Raw genomic sequence first — 18,729 nt, 5'->3', positions numbered from 1 at the left:
TGGGATTTTAAACCAGATCAGTGCGACTTCATCAAGTCTCACAGCAGTTGGTGGCAGAGATGGGAAAACAATACTCTGGGTCTGTTTTTACTTTCTTGTACATCACAATTCATCCTTCACACTCCACCCTGTAGAGTTTCTGTTGTGAAGGAGACAATATCACATTTTATCCCCATACTATTTTTTCTAATATATTTTTACCATGCTCTCCATTTGCCATCCCTCCAGAGCCCACACCAGTCAGACATGGGGTACTGAGTTACTGCCTTCTCTTTTCCAATGATGAGTATGGCAAGGTATGTTATTGTGTAATGCAAACAGCGTGGCAGATTCTCTCTGTAGGGTTTATTCACTGCCTTGTCACATGGCTGTGAATAATGAGTTCCTGCCCTTCTATACTATCCACACAGAATACTCAGAAATCTTTAGCTGTTTTGTACTAGGGACTTCCTGATCCCATGGTGACAGCAGAACTGTAGCTGACAGCAATCACGAGTAACTCCTTAAAAGTCATCTTAATGAAAAGCTATGAATAATCCTGTTAAATGAAGGACAAAAAAACTAATTTATCTTAAGATATTTAGAGCAGATGCATCATTTGAGCAAGAAACCAATGATGTGCCTGATTTAGAAATGTCATAACTTCAAAGAAACTGAGTCAGAAGTTCAGAATGAAACGACATGGTTTCTAAAGCAAGGGAAGCAACTCTGCTTTCCCAAAAACAATTGGAAATAGAAATTGCGTACACCTAAAAATAAATACTGTGAAGTAAAAACATGTGAAATAACTTAGAAATAAGTAGGGAAGGATATCCCTTCACAGATTTTCATCAGTTAGCCTTGTAACACAAACACTGTTTTCTTCAGCAATCACGCTGGCACTGTGGCGAGGACAGCCTTCTCCTTGCTATGCAGACCTTGGGAGATCCTTTGCCTGAGGTAATGCAGGAAACCAGTGAGCCTGTAATCTGCTTGTCAGGTGCAGAACAAGCTCACTTTTTATCCATGGCAGCCTCTGCTATCTTCGTTCTAAAAATATGCATTTTTAGTAACACCGCACATCAGCTTAGACACAACACTAGGATTTACCTGTCTAAAACCAGACCTCCCATTCACTTTAATAATTGAGAAAAAATGGTCTTTTCCTCCTGGTACTGTGAGCAGATGATAGCTGAATCCGCAGCCAGTGACAGAACACGAGGGAGCAGCACAAAGCTGCGCCAGGGGAGGTTCAGACTGGATATGAGGAACAATTTCTTTACCACAAGGTGGTCAAACACCAGACCAGGCTTCTTAGAGAGGTGGTGGATGGCCCACACCTGTCAGTGTCAAGAGGCACTTAGACAATGCCATCAGTAATATGCTTTGACTTTTGGTTGGCCCTGAAGTGGTCAGGCAGTTGGGCTCAGTGATCTCCGTCGTTCCTTCCAGCTGAACCGTTCTGAAGTTGTTTCTCACTGACACTGCCATTAGAAACATATTACTAGTGCTGAACCAGGGTCTTCTTATGTCCACCCTGACCATGCAGAGTGGTCTGTCTTCTACCTCTGTGCAGCAGTCTTTGGTAAGGACAGTTACCACGTTCCCCCTCCAGTTTCCTTTTTAATGTTCAACAACCCCATCTCAATGAGCCTGTAATTAATGACAGCCCCTGCCCCAAGCAGCTTGGTAGTGGGCCCGATCAGCCTGATGTCATTACTTCACCATGACAATTTTCTAACTAACTCCATGTGATATTCCATCTGTCTGACACTATTAAAATCTTTTTATATAGTCCATATTATTGTAGTTGCTGAGCTCCCCGCAAACATCACAGGGAGGGAGGGAAGTGCTGTTATCCCCATCAAGGCACAGACAGACCGTGACCTAACAAGATCACACATGGAGCCTTATCAGAGAATTAACAGTTGGTCTCTAAAGTCCTTGGCCAGCTCTCCAGCAGTATGGGATGGTAACACACAGAATCAAGATGCTCCTGACTTTGTAAACAAATAAGTATGAAACTATATGTGAGAAGTGCATTATTTTTTTTTAACAAAATCTCACTTTATTTTTAATAAAGGCAAGATTATGTGCATGACACCTCAGAAATTAAGAAATTAAAAATACCACATTTTTTGGTTCCTTTTTGAAGTAATTTAATAACAGTGCAGTTACTCCTTTTTGATCAGGCAGAACAACAAACCATTTAATCCTCATGTGCCAAGTTTGAAAATAAGTTCTGTTGGTTAAGTATTAAGTTAAAGCTCAGGTGTATGGGTAAGGAACCTAAAGTTAGCTAAGTAGCCACTGGTTTTGTTTCCCAGAGCTTACTGTCATGTGATTTACTTTCTACTTTGTATTAAATAAGGTGTGTGCTAATGGATGGCCCACCAAAGACACATCTTGCCTGGTTTGCAGTGAAAAGCAGCATCCCTGGTTTAGCTTTCAGACAATACAGTTAGGAGCACATAGCTAATCCATGCCTATGAATGAATTTGGAATGAACTTTTGTTCACCAGCGCTGTTGACGGACGACTAATGGTCTTTTGGGACTTTCAGAGTGCAATCATTCTGATCACAAAAGTACTATGAACAGTTCAATACTACTAAATCTGACTCTGCACTTCTTTACAAATGCAATGCAGTGAAGGGGAGAGGAGAAATGCATTTACTTGAGATTTCACTTAGTCCCAGATTAACTCTTAAATCTTGGTTTATTTAAGTCCCTGAACATTTTTCCTGTGCATGTGCACAGATTTTATTGTAAAATCTCTTCAAAGGTCATTTTAGAGCATTCTGTGCAAATAAACAGAAAATAAAGGAAAAGGCATTGGAATTGCTGCCTATTTGAGACCTTAACAAAAGGTATGTTAGCTTAATTTGAGCCAGAGGAGCTGGATGGAGGTTGTGTTTAACCAGATACGCTGGCAAAAACATGCTTAAGAAGAGCCAGAACCACATGTGGCCACTCCACTTCAATTGTGCTTGTTTAAAAGATATGTCTTTAACATTTACCCTATCCATTCTTGCTGTCTCTTTATGAACTGAAAATAAAAGCTCCCCAGGCAGTCATACTAAGACCTCAAACCTAAAATTTTTCAGCTGAGTCAAAAGCAAAACCTATGTTCAATCAGCCCCATGCATTTTTTTTTGTAGCTGTAAGAAGATTTGACTTGTCTACCTCTTTTTTTTTTTTTTTTTTTCCTCCCAAGTCCCCAGGCCAGTCCTAACCCAGGGAGTGTTTTGATACTGAATGTAGCTCCTTGGTGAGGTCAAAGGCAGTGACAGCAGTGCTACTGGTTCGAAGGCAGCCTGCTGTAATAAACTACATAACCCAAAAGTACGCTCAGCAATAACAAAAGCATTAACCGCTGACCCACAGCTTGATGAAATTCAATCCCACCATTAGGCAAACATGAAAATGAGATCCCAAAGGAACGAAGGAAGGTTCAGATGTTCAAGACGAGAGAAATCGGGTGAGAAAGACAGACAGCTAGATGGAAGTTGTTGCAAACTAAGGAGAGAGAGAAGGAAGCTGCCAATTCAACACAGTAGGATCCTTTAATATAATGAATTTGAACTAAAACTTAATGAGGGTTTTGCTCCAATTTAGAACAGTGCAAACTGAAATGCTTTGTAGTAAAGATATCCTTCTACCATTTTAGGGACATAGAATCATAGAATCATTTGAGTTGGAAGGGACCTTTAAAGATCATCTAGTCCAATTCCCGCACAATGAACGTGAACATTTACTGCTAGATCAGGCTTAATTGATATAACTTCATTTCACAGAGCTTGCTTCAGTTGTTCATGTTTCCAGAACTGCTTTAAGTTAGATGCTTGTGTCAGTATGTTGATGTCACTTGCAGGCTAGAATGTTCCAGGAACCTAATAGAGCTAAGCACCCAAATCTGACTTAATTTTCTCATGTGTCATATGGTTACAGATCCCCACTAGTGTAACTGAGTATATTTCAATGAGAATCAGGAGTCAAACTCATGAAACCTGAGACAATACATCATAAATCGTGTGCGTTTAAGAAACTAGCTGTGGGTCAGGATGCCATAAGAACTTCTGTCTGCACTCTGCAGTCATCATTAGCAGAAAGCTGGATGTGGGGATGCTGGCAGGACGGCACCTCTGCTGTTGTTATAGTGCATTGCTTTTTTTCCCAGAACATGCTCACTGCAGATGACCATTCTCCTGAAGACAGCTTTAGCCTGAACCCCGAGGACAGAAGAGAATACCCCGATCTCCAGGCTGCCCACCGGCCATTCCCTAAGCAACGATTCAGGCAGGAAAATGGGCATACATCCTTACAAAGAGATGGACCTAGATCTTTTCTCCTGGATCTCCCAAACTTCCCTGACCTGTCAAAAGCAGATATCAACGGGCAGAATCCCAACATTCAGGTACAAATTTATGCTAACCTGTGACACTTTATGAAGCTACACAAGATCATTTTGCTGAATCAAGTGAACTTTCAGCTTGGCTTCTATGTCATGCAGTCAGAATACCCTGCCTCTCTACCAAAAAGAGATTGTATATACTCTTTGTCTTCAGTGAATGCATAGAATTCAATTTTTTTCTGAATTTCTCTTTGGATATTGTTGATTGAATGTAGGTATCAATACAGACCTATCCATGATACTAAAGGCATCTCCGCTTTTGCATTTTAGAATATATTCTCTTCTTTGATATTAAATGGGTATTTTCAATTCTGCTTTCAACTCTCCACTCTAAAATTTGTTTATGAACAGATTCTCTTTTGGTATGCTATTATAAAGTGCAACCATTCTCAAATGTTGTAAGAGAATACACGTAGCAGAAATGCTAAGTCATGGCCTGCACCAGTGATTGAGCACTGGTGGGAAGACAGGGCCAACCCAGGGGAGCACAGGTGCATGCAATGAACCTGAGTGACTGGAAGGGCTAGAACTGGGATCCACCCCTTCCCAGACCTCATTTAAGGATTGGCAGTGGAAGTAAGGGTATCTTGCTGGAGTTCCCTCCTACTAGAGGTCTTCTAAAGGTAAGCAGTTTTTCTTTCTTTGTTTCTGCAGCTGCTGTATTTGGTTTTGTTCTCATTTTGCAGCCTAGGATTGCGCTACTTCACTACTATTGCTGTACTTTCCATCATGTTACAGCATTACAATAGGTCTTTAAGTTTCTTCTCAAAATGTGGTCCTCTGTATAGAACTACTGAGAATCAATTTCTGCAGCAGCTGAAAAACTGTAAAAGAAAAACTGTCTGCAAAAAACTTTGTTATATGTTATTCATCAAACTGTTCTTGGGTTTGGAATGGCCTCTTGCAAGCCATTTGCATCTTAAAACTTCAAGGCTTAGAAAGAGGAAAAAATGAGTGATTTGTTTTTAATTCAGAACCTTAAAGCAAAATTGGCGTTAATAAGAAGTCTTTTTTAACCAAAACAATAAATTGAAATGATGTTCTGCCTAAGATGTGCTTATAAAAACAATACGCTAATAGAACTAGCTTTCTGGCTAAATAAATTCCTGGCTTCTTGCAGTTCCCCAGCCCACAAAATTACCATTCCTTTTGATATGTCTAAGAAGTACATACATAAAGATATAATAGACCTATTCGTGAGAGAACAAGCTGTCTCAAAGTCAACACTCCATTACTTCATAGATGGCTCGCAACATTAAGAATTCTAAAAGATTTGGATCAAGTGCAGGTCCAATACTTAACAGGCCAAGGTAGTAAACACGTTCAACATGTGGTGCCTGTACACATCCTTCTAGAAAGCCTCAGGAAGGGAAGGTAGGGAAGCTATAAGGGCCCAGATTGTGGGAGGAGGTAAACAGTGTAATGTCACTGTTTCAACAGTATGTAAACCACAGAGGAAACAAAAACCTTCTCTGATTTGTGACAGCACTTTATGTTTAGACTTAGGGAATGGATAGATGACTGGAGGATGGAAACATTTCCCTGGCTTGTCTTTACAGTAACTGCTTCTGCTATGACCTCTTTTTCCACCACCTGATGCTGGAAATGTGTCAGTCAGCTAAGTCAGCAGTTTTGCTGGACTCTGAGAACTGGAAAGCATTTTCCTGTAGACTGGAAAACATTGGGCAACACTAATCCCGGAGCTTTTTCTGACATGTAAGAATCAATTCTTTCAGAAATGGGCTGCCTATGTTCTGTATTATACTTAGCTTATTCAGGTGCATAAGTAGGGATGTGCAAATCTTCCTTAAGTTCCTAGCTGACAGTCCTGCAGCAGTTTAGGCCTTACAAAGATAAAAACTTCATTAATTCATTAAAAAATCATTTGTAGAAATGACTTTGAAGAAACTATTTCTTTGCCTGAATGTTGTAAAAGGTTGGTTTACTCTTTTTTTTTTTTTTTTTTGGGGGGGGGAGGGGAGAAAAAAAGGAGTTATAGGGAATTCTTGCTTATTAAGTAATAACTTCACTGAATGACAGTGATAACAGTTAGTGACTAGCAATTTTCTCATCAGCTGCTTTTTTTGTTTGTTTTGTTTTCCTCACTGGTTTTGGGGTCGGTGAGCTATGGTACTAAGAGCATTAATTTAGAGTCATCGATTCATTAAAATTGGAAAAGACATCTAAGATAATCTTATCCAGCCATCTGCCTACCCCCAGTATTGCCCACTAAACCATGTCCCTTAGTAATACATCTACCCTTTCCTTAAACGTTTCCAGGGATGGTGACTCCACCACCTGCCTGAGAAGAAAGAAAATTTGTCTCGTACCCAACCTGAACCTCCCCTAGTGCAACTTCAGGCCATTCCCATCTCATCCTATCACTATAACTTGGGAGGAGAGGCCAACCTCCACCTCACCACAACTTCCTTTCAGGCAGCTGTAGAGAACAATAAGTTGTAGAGAGCCTCCTGTTCTCCAGACTGAACAGTGAGCATAATCCCCTTGATGTCCTGCATGTGCTGTTTGCTAGCACTCAAGATGATCTGTTCCATAGCCTTCCCTGGCACTGAGGTCAGGCTGACAGGCCTGTAGTTCCACGGATCCTTCTTATGACCCTTCTTTCAATAGTTGACAAGCCTCTCTGAGGACCCCTTCAGCTGACCAGGACCTCTGATAAATGGTGGAAAGCAGCTTGGCTGTCACCTCCACCAGCACCCTCAGGTAGATTAAAGACATGCTAATAATGAATTGAGAACCTCAGCCTTTTCCTAATCCTCAGTGGTCGCATTCCCTACTGCATGTGGTAAAGGATGGAGATTCTCTTTAGCTCTCCTCTTACTATTAATATATTTGTAAAAACACTGTTTGTTGTCTTAACCATAGTGGCCAGGTTGAGTTCAAGCTGGGCTTTTGCCTTTCTAAATTTCTCTCTGCATATCCTAGCAACTTCCTTGTACTTTTCTTGAGTTGACCCCACAGCCTCTCTTCCCTTCTGTTAGTGTAGGCCTATGTGGACCAAAAATAACCTGGACACTTTAAAAACCTAATAAACAGATGTTAAATTCAGCCTAAGAAAGCAGGTTTTGAAGAGAGAACTTCAGTGAGTTCTCTTTATGGCCTTTCCTTCTCTGGTTTTCTGTGAGAATGTAACTGTTATATCATGCCCTAATTATGTGCCCTTTTGGGGAGGAAGTGTGGATTTCAGAACACCATCACAGGAATTCAGGAAAACATGTCCCCCAGGCTAATACTGTATTTATCAGGTGATAATCAAATGTAAGTGTAGTGAACTGCCTTCTAGAAAAACCTCAGAAACAATAATTAGAGCCTGCAGTAAGGCAAATGCTATTTGACTCTTGTCATGCAAGACAAGAGTCAAAGACTAGACTATCTGTGGTGTTCTTGCCTTGTTAAATCTTGCATCATTTCAAGTGGCATTTTATGCCTCAGCATTGCTTTCATAGTGGTTGTTTTAAAGTGACTGTAGCAGCAGCTGTCAAGCACAGGCTGGTTGTTCGGTTTGAAGTACTAGATTTTCTTTATTTTGGTCACTTCACCTATTCTATCAATGCCTGGGAGATTTCAGGAAGAGAATGGGATTTAAAATGTTGATCATGTTTTTCTCTGCAATTTTTTTGGTCTCTTTCTTATAAATTTGTACTTGTTTGACATAAACTAGCTGAGGGATGCCTATGCAGACCTTGTAAATAGGCAGAATAAGACAGAATTATTCATACTTCTAAGTAACAGAAGGAAGTCATGCAGGGGATGAATAGAAACTTGCTTGTTTTTCATTTCTGATCAGCTTTTCTCTTTTCTCCTAACCAGCCTTTTACAGCCTCTCAGCTGTTCTCTGAGGCCTCAGACTCTGTCTCACCTTCCTGGTTGTTCCTCTGTTTGGAACCTCAACATGCAGTTGAGATTTTGCTCATGTCCCTCCTTTTTACTCCTGGTTTCCCACTCTTGCGTAGGTGGTGTTGTCCTGCTACTTTGCTGCTTTCCTAGCAGTGACGAACACCACAACAAATAAGAAGAAAAGGAAAAACTCCCTACTGTTTGTCAGGCAAAGGCTTTCCATTGATACTGATCTTATAGATAACTTGAATCTTGATCAAATGTCACAACCAGTATACCTGAAATACAACTGGGTGAGTTCCAGTTGTGACAGTTGACGAGACAAGTTCTGAGCAAAAATAGAGTTAGGCAGGACTCCTGTCCTAAAAATGTCAACGTGTCTTAGAAAGCATATGATTAAATCTGTTTTGGTTAGTGTTATTGCTGAAAATCGTGGTATTAGTAATAATAGAAGGCAGAAGAAGTTAATGCTGCGTGCTTGGGGAAATGTCGCATAAGAACGGAGGGCTGTTTTTCTGTCATATCACACCAGTACTGCTTTGTTAGTTAGAATAAATAATTCTCACAGAATTGTTTGAGTTGAATGAGATCCTTAAGGGCCATCTAGTCCAACTCCCCTGCAGTGAACAGGGACACCTACACTAGATCAGACTGCTCAGAGCCCTGTTCAACCTGACCTTAAATATCTCCAAGAATGGGGCATCTACCACCTCTTTGGGCAACCTGCCACACCATCCTTACTGTAGAAAACTTTCTTGTGTATCCGATTGAAATCTCCCATGTTCCAGTGTGAAACCATTTCTCCTTGTCCTACCTATCACAATAGATGTTGCTGAAGAGTCCCCTTCTTTCTTATAGCCTCCCTTTAAGTTCTGAGAGGCTGCTCTCAGGTCTCCCTAGAGCCTTCTCTTCTCCAGAGCCTCTGCTCTCTCAGCCTGTCCTTGTAGATCCCTATTCTTTGATATCTACTCAGTTTCTACCCTCTCTTTAAAAAAATAAATAAAAATACATAGTACTAGTCACTCTAGGAACATATAGAATACAGAGAAACAAGGCTATATGGTCTACTTTAAAAAAATAAAAATAAAAATAAATAGTTACAGAGTTGAACTCTTCTCTAGGTTCAACAATACCCATTCCACTCATCTCTATTCATATCATACAACTTTTAACACAATCTATTAAATTTTTTTTTTTTTGGACAAACTTTGTATTTGTCTGAAACTGCTAGTTTCACTGCAATGGAGAGCAACGCCATCTTAGTATCGTCACAAAAGACTCAGCAATACCTGAGCACTGAGCTCTAACCAGCATGTCCCACCTCTAATCTAGCTCAGTAAGGACGAGAGAGCTGTGGTAGCACTGAGTTCTTGTAATGCCTTTATGGTTTGATTCTTTGAGATGGCAGCAATTGTCCCTGTTATTAAATTAAAACCTGGAAAAGTGCAGAGGGCTTGTTCCTTCTCTTGTTCCTTGAGCTGGGTCTGTACTATGGAGAACTCCCTGTTCCAAAGATCAGCTGCCTGGTCAGTCTGTCTGCTTTGCTGCACTCACTGCAGAAGCACAGCGTAGCTATGTTAGGAGCTAAGCTAGTCCTCTTAGCAACCTGGAAGGATGAGTCTTTTCAGAGCAGGGTGCTGGAAAGCCATGGCTAGCAGCTTCCGATAGCTCTGCAGTGATTTACTGTCATAGTTAAGAAGAGCTTGCCACAGAGTGCAAAACTGAGACCAGGGCTTGGGACCAGAACTTGAATTGAGGGATTCAGGTAGGCCCATCAGAACAAATTTGAGGATTTGAGTCATGTTGTCTTCATTGCTCCAAGCAAACTTCAATACCTTTCACTTTCATCTAGTGAGATGAGAGAACTGTTCTAAGTGAGCTGTCATTACACTACCAGAAGTAATTTTTCATCACTACAGACATCATTTTAGCTCAACTGTTATGTGTTGTAAACCTAAATTTATCATTTCAGTACCTTTATAATTAATCAATTTCTGTTCTGCTGTTACGGTATCTACCTTGCTGACCTGCACATATCCATCTTTACAGGATAGCAAGTTCTGCACTGCATCGGTTTCATGAAGGAAACAAATGTCCCAGAACCCATGGCTTGCACAATACTGCAAGTGTACTTCTTGTAACATAATCTTCCAGTTGCTTAGGGCAATGTTTACACCATTAAAATGAACTCAGAAACATTGTCTCAGTAAACAGGACAAAGTACTTAGAACTTCTTGTGCACTCCAGCAAGCGGGGATAATATTTATCTTCTGTATACTTTTGGCCAGGAAAGAATTGGATGTTGGTGTCTCAAGACATCTGTGCTTGATACATTTCTTTCGTTAGAAATTCATTGCAAATCTGTTGTTTTAATGTACCTATGCCAATTGTTTTTAACAATTTTTAGAGGAACATCCTTATTTATAGCTCAAACAACCATAAAAGAAATGGCTTCACTTTAGGGTTGAATACTTCTGGAGATGATTGTGGATTTATACAAGAACCATGTTACCACAGACATCTTGGGAAGCGTGACAAAAAATAAATAATCATCTTTGCAGTTTTGATAATCTCTGGAAGAAGAAAACAGGGAAAATGAAGTCTTTGAAACAGTCTTCATGATAAAAATACTAAACAAGGTCTATTTCTTATTTTTGAGAGAACATGGTTTTTTTTTTTTTTTTTGAATCATTATACAATGGGGGAGTTTTTTCCGGAGCTGTCTTAACTGCCCCCTTTTTAATGACTATAGTTCTGGATCTGATTTCTTTTTCCACTTTTTTATTAAAAAACAAAACACAAAACTGTATGGAAACCAATTGGAGGATATGTATTTGCCTATGATATATATGTATATGCACAGTCATAGGCTAATGTTGTTAACTGTAAGTACTGGAAGAACTCAGCGAATGCTAGTTTCTCAAAATTGTACATCAGTCAAGTAATCACTTCCCTATCCCAAAGAAGTAACCACTTCTCACACCTCTCTCCTAGCACTCAGGTCTTATCTTGGAGGCACTCTGCCACTATTTGCTGATTTACTCCCTGACTCTGGAAGGTGCCTTAGAGTTTACTGGGGCTGGGAGCACAGATGTTTCCCTGGAAACAAACAAGACTAGACTCTGCTGGAGTAATATATATATTTTTTTTTTTTTTAACTTGCCAAGACTGGCAGGTCAGACAGTCCCAGGACTTTTAGAATTTTCTTCACGCTATGGTTTTGAAATTACAAGCAACTCTGTAATCAAAACTTATGAAGGAGGACTACTGGTGTTTGTCAGACTGCCACATTGGATTTAGATTTTATGTTCATTGATTCAATCGCCTATTTAAAAACCTTGCTTACGCTGAGGTGGATCTCTCCTGACCTCTCTCTTTGTGATAAAGGGATTATTGATGGTCTCAGGCCATAATTTCTTATCTAGTTCAAGGGGTGACAAAGCACCATAGTCCTGCAGCATCAGTTACAGTCACACAAGAGGAAAAAGTGGCAAAATGCAGGGACGCCTTCTCCCCTGCACAGCTATCACTAAAAGAAGCACCGTCTATTTGCACACAGTCTGCGCCTACCTGTGGCTCTAAGTCATCCCAATGGGGTGTAGTTCCCAGTTTGTTCCTCATTAGCTAGCCATAGAGTAAGGACCTAGAGCTTGCAGTGACAAGGTTAAACTTGTCACGCCTTGTGTTCTGGAAAACTTTTAAAGGCCTTTTTAATAAACCTGTTTTGTAGTACACACAGACTGACTGCAGACATGTCTTGAAAATAAATTGGTGGCAGTGCTGCTGAAGGTCTGATGAGGTTTTTTGAGCCTGAAATTCACCTGCCTATCTTCCTCAGTGTAACACATGGCCCAACAGAAGTCCCTGTGTCTCTACAAACCATCTTCTGCTTAAACTGACTTGGAATCCTAAATAAGTGTCTTAAATTCAAATCCTTATGGTCACAGTCACATAACTACAGTTTAGCAAAGCAAATGGAATGACTGTCAAGTGCTCCTATTATAAAAATAAGTTGTTTTTTTCTCTTTGCTGAGTCATTGCTTACAAAGCTAATGCGGTCTCAAAAAATATTTGTTACCGGAGTAAGTAATGGAGTAATATTAATTTCCACATGGTCAGTACTAAAGCCCTCTGGCCAGCAGTGCAGTGTTACCCATTCAGTAACATCACTTATTTTCACTTATTGTGAAAACTCTGTTTTGCTTGGGTCAATGCCACAGTTTCGAACCCCTGAACTAACCCTGTTGTTTTCAGACTTATGAAATCTATTTTAATTCTTGGTCTGTAGAAACTGAGGTTAATGAAGTAATTGTTCTGATTCCACATTTAGTCTGGAAGTAAAATATCTCTTGTGTAAAGATGCTGTTAGGCTGACAACTGTACTTTCCATCACTCTTGCTCTTTCTCCCAGTGCCATTTCATACTAGCCTCAAAGTTGTTCTGTTTCAATGGCTCTGTCTATGATCAAAGGCAAAACATTGAACTGATTCAAAACCTCCTTTCTCCAAAAAGGATGTGTGGGCATTCTCTTGTTTGTGTAATTGTGCCTGCTGCTACTAAACTACAGTGGTAACTCCTTGGTTTGCTTCCTACATTAGATTCCTCTGTAGATCAATTACAGGTAGCTGTAGAAACTGTTTTTTCTTGTTCAAAGTCACAAAAGAATCCATAATTACGCATTTCCAGTTCTTAAATAACCCAGTTCTTCTGGAGTACTACCTTAAAAGTTTGTTTTTTAAATCTATAGAGCATGAAGAATACATTGTAGGTATATCTGATACTCACTTCTGTACTATGCTTAGCCAGTCCAGTGTGATCACTGAAATACATGATCATTGAAGCATTAGAGCATTTCATGACTTATCTGTAGTTGTGATATGCTTGAGTCGTAGAGCCAAGGTTTCTGATGGATAGTTCCTATCTGTACATAAAATAGCCACCTATACACACACACAAGTATTTTTCCAAGAGTTATGTAATACATATTGTTCAGCCCAAGTAATGAAGGGCTGTCCCTGTGCGGCATTATATTTGCATTCTTGATGCCTGTGAGTAAATGGGTGGCAAAACTTGAATCTTGGCTCTGGGTTCTGCAGGAGCCATGAATCATACAGCATTACCCTCTGCAGCACAGAAGGAGGACCTGCTTCAGGTGCCTTAGCAGCAAGTGATCTATGTAGCAATGTCTGAAAAAGCTGCTAGCCCTTCATGTGGTTTCATGTGGCAGGGCATGATGGAAACATGGCACTGCAAGGTGGGCAGTGTGACAGGCAAGGCTGAGCTGGTGATATACAGCAAGGTAGATGCAAACCTGCATTGACCCAATGCAGACTGTGGGCTCCATCCTCCACCTTCACACCCATGGACTTCCTTAGCCCTCTGCTAAGTCACTCTAAGCTCTCAGAACAGGCTCTGCATACTGGCTTGCTTCAAATTCAGCCTGAGTGTATTTAGAGGAACAGATATGATTTTCTTTTTCCTGGTCATAAATGTCCAGGTTTTAACACATTTTCCCCATGAGGCAGAAATTTCTGCTGCAAAGGTTTTTAGGCACAGCATGGGTTATTACTTTGTGTGGTATTTTTCCGTGGTATTTTTCCTAGCCTTTGTTCCAAGGTCTGATTCAGCAGAGGTAGCAGAAGGAATCACTCAGCCTCTGCATCTCTCTGCACTCAGTAATCCACATATGGTCTATAACATGCTACCCCTACAGTATTATACAGTCTCCTTCAAGGCAACATCAGTCATTTGCCTTTGCTGTATAGAAAGTCTCCCTCTGACTAGGAGGTGACAGTGACAGGCAGTCTGCCCTGTTTTGAATCCCACAGGTTACCATTGAAGTGGTGGATGGCCCAGACACAGAAACTGACAAGGACCTTCAGAAAGAGAACAGCAAGCCCAGCTGGCCAGTCTCATCACCTGTCTGGAGAAACTGGTGGCAGAGGTCCTCCACCTTGACTCGCATGAGCAGTGGTGACCAGGACTATAAGTATGACAGCACTACTGAGGACAGCAACTTCCTGAACCCTCTCGGTGGGTGGGATGGTCATGCACCCAGTCACCGGACATTTGAGTCCAAGGAGCAGTCAGAGTATGGTAAGTTTGTGTTCCAGGCCTCTTATGGGCATCTTGGGATTGTAAAATGAGTTTGGGGGAAATGAGAATGGTGAGGCATTGCTGAAAGTAGGCCAAACAAAATAGGATATTTCAACATGTGGCTTTTGTTCATCAGCTTTTTAAATACAAATCTGTGCAGATGCACAAGCTGTACTGTGGTAGCTACATTCCACTAGTAAGTCTATAATCTTGAAAATCATACCAGTTATCCCATAAGAGGGTCTTTTTTTTTTTTTTTAGTTCTAAGTGTGCTTTTTTTAAAAGCAAAGGAAGCAAGGTTTCATATTTATTTTTAGAATAAGGATAAGTACAAATTTAGAATCGTGCAGTGGTTTGGGAAGTAAAATATAATTATTGGTTAAATAAGCTAGATCTAAAACATGGTAGTGTTTGGTGGATACATAAATAAGATGAATTATGTTGGTGCATGTGTGGGGAGTGGCATATGCAGCAGGAACATTGTGTATTTGCGTGTGTAATTCTCTTCCAGATGTGTCATGGTGAAAACAATTGTTTTCAGCTTATTGCATGAAATGGTTGCAGAAACTAGAAGCAGAAAGGAGCTACATTTGCACATTGCTCCACCAGGGTATAACTATACACATGAGAGAGACTCAAAGGAGGTGAATTAATATGTGCCCTTCAGGAGCCACAGGTAGATCAAAGCCTCTGCGTTTTACGATAATAAGTAAATAGAATTAGAGCAGGATTTCAAAGCCGGAGTATTTGTGGCGCTTGTGTTGCAACAGCTAGATACTGCAAAGTGGCTGTTGTGCATTGTTTCAGTTTTAACTTTTCCCTGTTTATGTCCTAGAGCCTTAACGCTGGAGAGAGCCTTTTCGCAGAACGGTGTATTTAAATGTATACATTTGTAGTAAATTTTTGTGGCCAGCAGATTAAAGCCTATCCCTCCTTTTTGTACCTGTGCTTATTTGTGGGCACACTTCGTTGCCAGGAGCTCATATATTAGGTGGTGGTTATTTTAGGCAAAATAACATTGCTCTCACAAATAACTGTGGTAGAATTAATAGGAACAATATATGTGTGCGTGTGTGCATAATATATAATTATATATAATCTATATATAATATATATATATATATATAGAGAGAGAGAGAGAGAGAGAGAGAGAGAGATTAAAAATAGGGAGAACAGGTTGAGATCCAGAAGAAAATTCAACCTAATATGTTTAATAGCTAGATAGTGTGCTCTTTAATGCAGTATAAAGATGAGGTAGGCAGGCTTGCAAATTAATTAGAGCTCTTTTACCATGCACCAGAGCACCTTACTAATTGTAAGAAACTCTTGGCCTTCTGACTAATGTAAAATGTTGTGTGCTTGTTGTGTGCTTCTGGCCTTTGCCAGGAGGATGTTGTAGCAGATAATGTCTGCAGGGGGCTTCTATGCTATTTCCAGCCCATCTCCATTATAATTTATACTATATATAATCCTATTCAGATTGCTGTAGTGCCCTCCTTGGCACATCCCAGAATCAGGTGTCATTGCACACAGAGTACTGCAGGGATCATCATTATGCCCACACCATGTTAGCGGACACCAGATTCAGCAGCAGCAGTGTAAGAAAGGGAAGAAAAGTGCATAAGGTCACTGCCACTAGGAACTTGCACCTAGGCAGCTTGCTATGAGTGAGATATATAACCTTTGCATACTCCTGACAAGAAATGTTTAATAGCACCCTTCAGAGTTGTCATCAGTTATTACATATGGTACAAATCAAGTAATGTGTTCTAATAACCAGCTCAGGAAGTCCACAGCCAGCATGGCAGTGAGGGGGAAGTGGGAATCATGTATAGCATCGAGGCCTTTTCAAAGATCTGTCCTTGCATCTTGTGCTTACATGGTCAGCCTGTAGTTATAGAGCAGTCACTAAACTCGCATTTGCTTTGCTACTGGTATGAGTGTAGCCCAAAGGAGCAGAGCTACAAGCTACCATCACAGGGTCAGTTGAGCACATATAGGTTACAAAGAACACTATTAAGCCAGGAGTTTGTAGCGAGACGAAGCTCAGCTGGTGGGGCTGAAAGGCAAGATGCCAATTAGAATGGAAGTGAACTGGTGTTGGTTCACAGGCTCCACCTGGTGCCCTTCACAAGGTGGGATGTGCAACAGATAATCCAACAAACATAAGAGATTGGATCGAAGGTGTTTAGATACTTAATGGTGGCACCAAATCTTGCAGACTTGGTACTGTTTTATCTTGGCTGTTTACTAGAAGACAGTAACTTCATGTTTCCACTACAGAAGATTCCTCCTACTTACTTAGGAATCAGATTTGGTGTTATTTAATAATTTGTGTGGACCAGTACAAATTGCATGTAGTTCTTAGTGCCAGATGACTTTGTAGTTCCCTACATTTGTGGCAGTATTCTGGTAATATCTATTTTCTGTTTGAGGGGCAGAAAAAAAAACTTTGAATTTTCAGACATAACCCTCAGCCTCCCATGGTCCAACATTCATGGTATCCTAGAAGTTAATTAGATGAGTATTGTCATGCTATTGCTGTGTGTTTTGAAGAGAAGAAAAATGAAATGCAATTTATCCTCTAGTGTTAGTTTGTGATCAGAAAACATACTCCTATATGCAGGGAGATTATGTGAGTAGATGTGTAGTGTTAGTCCATGACCCAGCTTTGCAGCTGAGGAGTCTCAGTTGCCAAAAGGTCAAAAGAGAAAGGAAATATTTTTTCAAATAATTCTGCATGCATTTCCCTGAGGAGCATCAAGTGTGAAAACCATTTAAACAGCAGGCTTATGCCTGGCACTTAGCCCGAGCTTCAGGTAGAGACATCTGGATTCCATTCCTGTTTTGCCTTCTTAATAAAAAACACTATGCACAGTAGTTTTGGGTAGTAGGAGTTTTGTTTCTTCATTTCCTTCCTCATCTTTGTTTTTATACAGACTACATTGATGGTGATGGAGACTGGAGCCCATGGTCCCTTTGTAGCGTCACCTGTGGGAGCGGCAGTCAGAAGCGGACGAGGTCCTGTGGGTATGCCTGTACTGCCACCGAGTCACGGACCTGCGACAGGCCAAACTGCCCAGGTTTGGCTGTGCTAGCAGAAGGGCAATGGGAAGGGGTGGTCATGGCAGGGGGAGGAGTCCTTCTGTGCATAAAGCCAAGGCCCTGTTAGGTCTATGGCTAGGTAGGAGTTTTGCTGGGAAGAGAGATATTATTTCTCAAGGGCATTTATGAAATGGCAGGTTCTTTGCTAGTAATAATATGTCTCCAGATGCAGTTTGCCATCCCATGAGACTTGAAAGACAAATACGGGCTTTTTTTAGATTACAGCAGTCATTTTTGTGCCTAGTATGTTTTGTATTCCAGAGGGTGTAATCTACTCTCGTGTGACAAATTTGTGTTAATTTTAGAATTTCAACACAGGCACACTGTTGCCTCAGTGAGCCTGTATTCTGCTATGCAATGAGTGGACATGCCTGTGCTTTGAACAAATAGCTTCCCCCACTTATATGGTTAATAAGATGTGCGCCTAATATAGCCAGAGTTACTGTAAGACTCTGAATCTATATATTAAATATTAAGGAAAAAAAACCTTAAATACCTGTTAATGTTTTTCTCAAGATCTTGTTATTGCTGGGCTGCAAAATCTCCTGCCCTTGGAAGTCAACAGGGAAGTCAACAGCTATGTTAAGGTGGAAATATCACCTCCTGACTGTTGTCATGTTACTTAGTTAGCTGGAGACTTATGAACATTAAGCTTGGTCCTGCAGCAGCTGGGGTGCATGTAAGGATGACAGAAAGGGTAGCTGTGTATGGAATGTATTCAGAAAATATAGCCATAACAAGGAGTTAGCTTCTGCTTTCCTAAAGGCATGGACGTTAAAGTAAAGCAAGTGTTGCTTGGTGGTGATGATGATGATAACTTTTGCTTTACTGAAAGCAAGGCTGAGTGCTTGAACCTACATTATAAAAGTTTAAAGCTGCTATGGCAACCTTGTCTCATGATGTTCTTTAAACACTACTGTGGGTTTTTATTTAGGTGAACTTGCAATGTAGTTCATAGAATCATAGTCTTTTGAGCTGAGAAGGACATTCAAAGGTCACCTAGTCCAAATGCCTTGCGATGAACAGGGGTAGCTACAGCTGGATCAGGTGCCTCAGAGCCCCATACAGGGGTGGGGCATTCACCACCTCTCTGGACAACCTGTTCCAGTACCTTACCCCTCTTACTGTAAAAACCTTCTTCTATATAACCAATCTAAATCTCCTCTCATTTAGTTTGAAACTGTTTCCCCTTGTCCTATCACAACAGGCCCTGCTGAAGAGCCTGTCCCCTTCTTTCTTATAGCCCCCCTTTAAATACTTAAAAGGACAACAATGCAAC

General features: G+C 40.6%; 2 protein-coding genes across 5 annotated transcripts in view; one reads left to right on the top strand and one right to left on the bottom strand.

Moving 5' to 3' along the window:
* The window catches only part of LOC116232097 (uncharacterized), an 86,213-nt gene that overhangs the window by 40,477 nt on the left and 27,007 nt on the right, over positions 1 to 18,729 (bottom strand). The window lies entirely within an intron of this gene.
* ISM1 (isthmin 1) overlaps positions 1 to 18,729 on the top strand; it is a 40,916-nt gene that overhangs the window by 15,774 nt on the left and 6,413 nt on the right. Inside the window, exons 2-4 of the mRNA XM_090134813.1 lie at positions 4,158 to 4,394; positions 14,078 to 14,345; positions 17,285 to 17,428. Of these exons, the coding sequence (XP_089990939.1) occupies positions 4,158 to 4,394; positions 14,078 to 14,345; positions 17,285 to 17,428 (649 nt within the window). The remainder of the gene's footprint in view (positions 1 to 4,157; positions 4,395 to 14,077; positions 14,346 to 17,284; positions 17,429 to 18,729) is intronic.

The sequence above is a fragment of the Phasianus colchicus genome, chromosome 2, assembly GCF_987193195.1.
Source record: "Phasianus colchicus chromosome 2, bPhaCol1.hap1.1, whole genome shotgun sequence".
NCBI classification, from domain to species: Eukaryota; Metazoa; Chordata; class Aves; order Galliformes; family Phasianidae; genus Phasianus; species Phasianus colchicus.
Note: the sequence above shows the minus strand (reverse complement) of the source record. Positions and strands in the feature narration are given on the sequence as shown.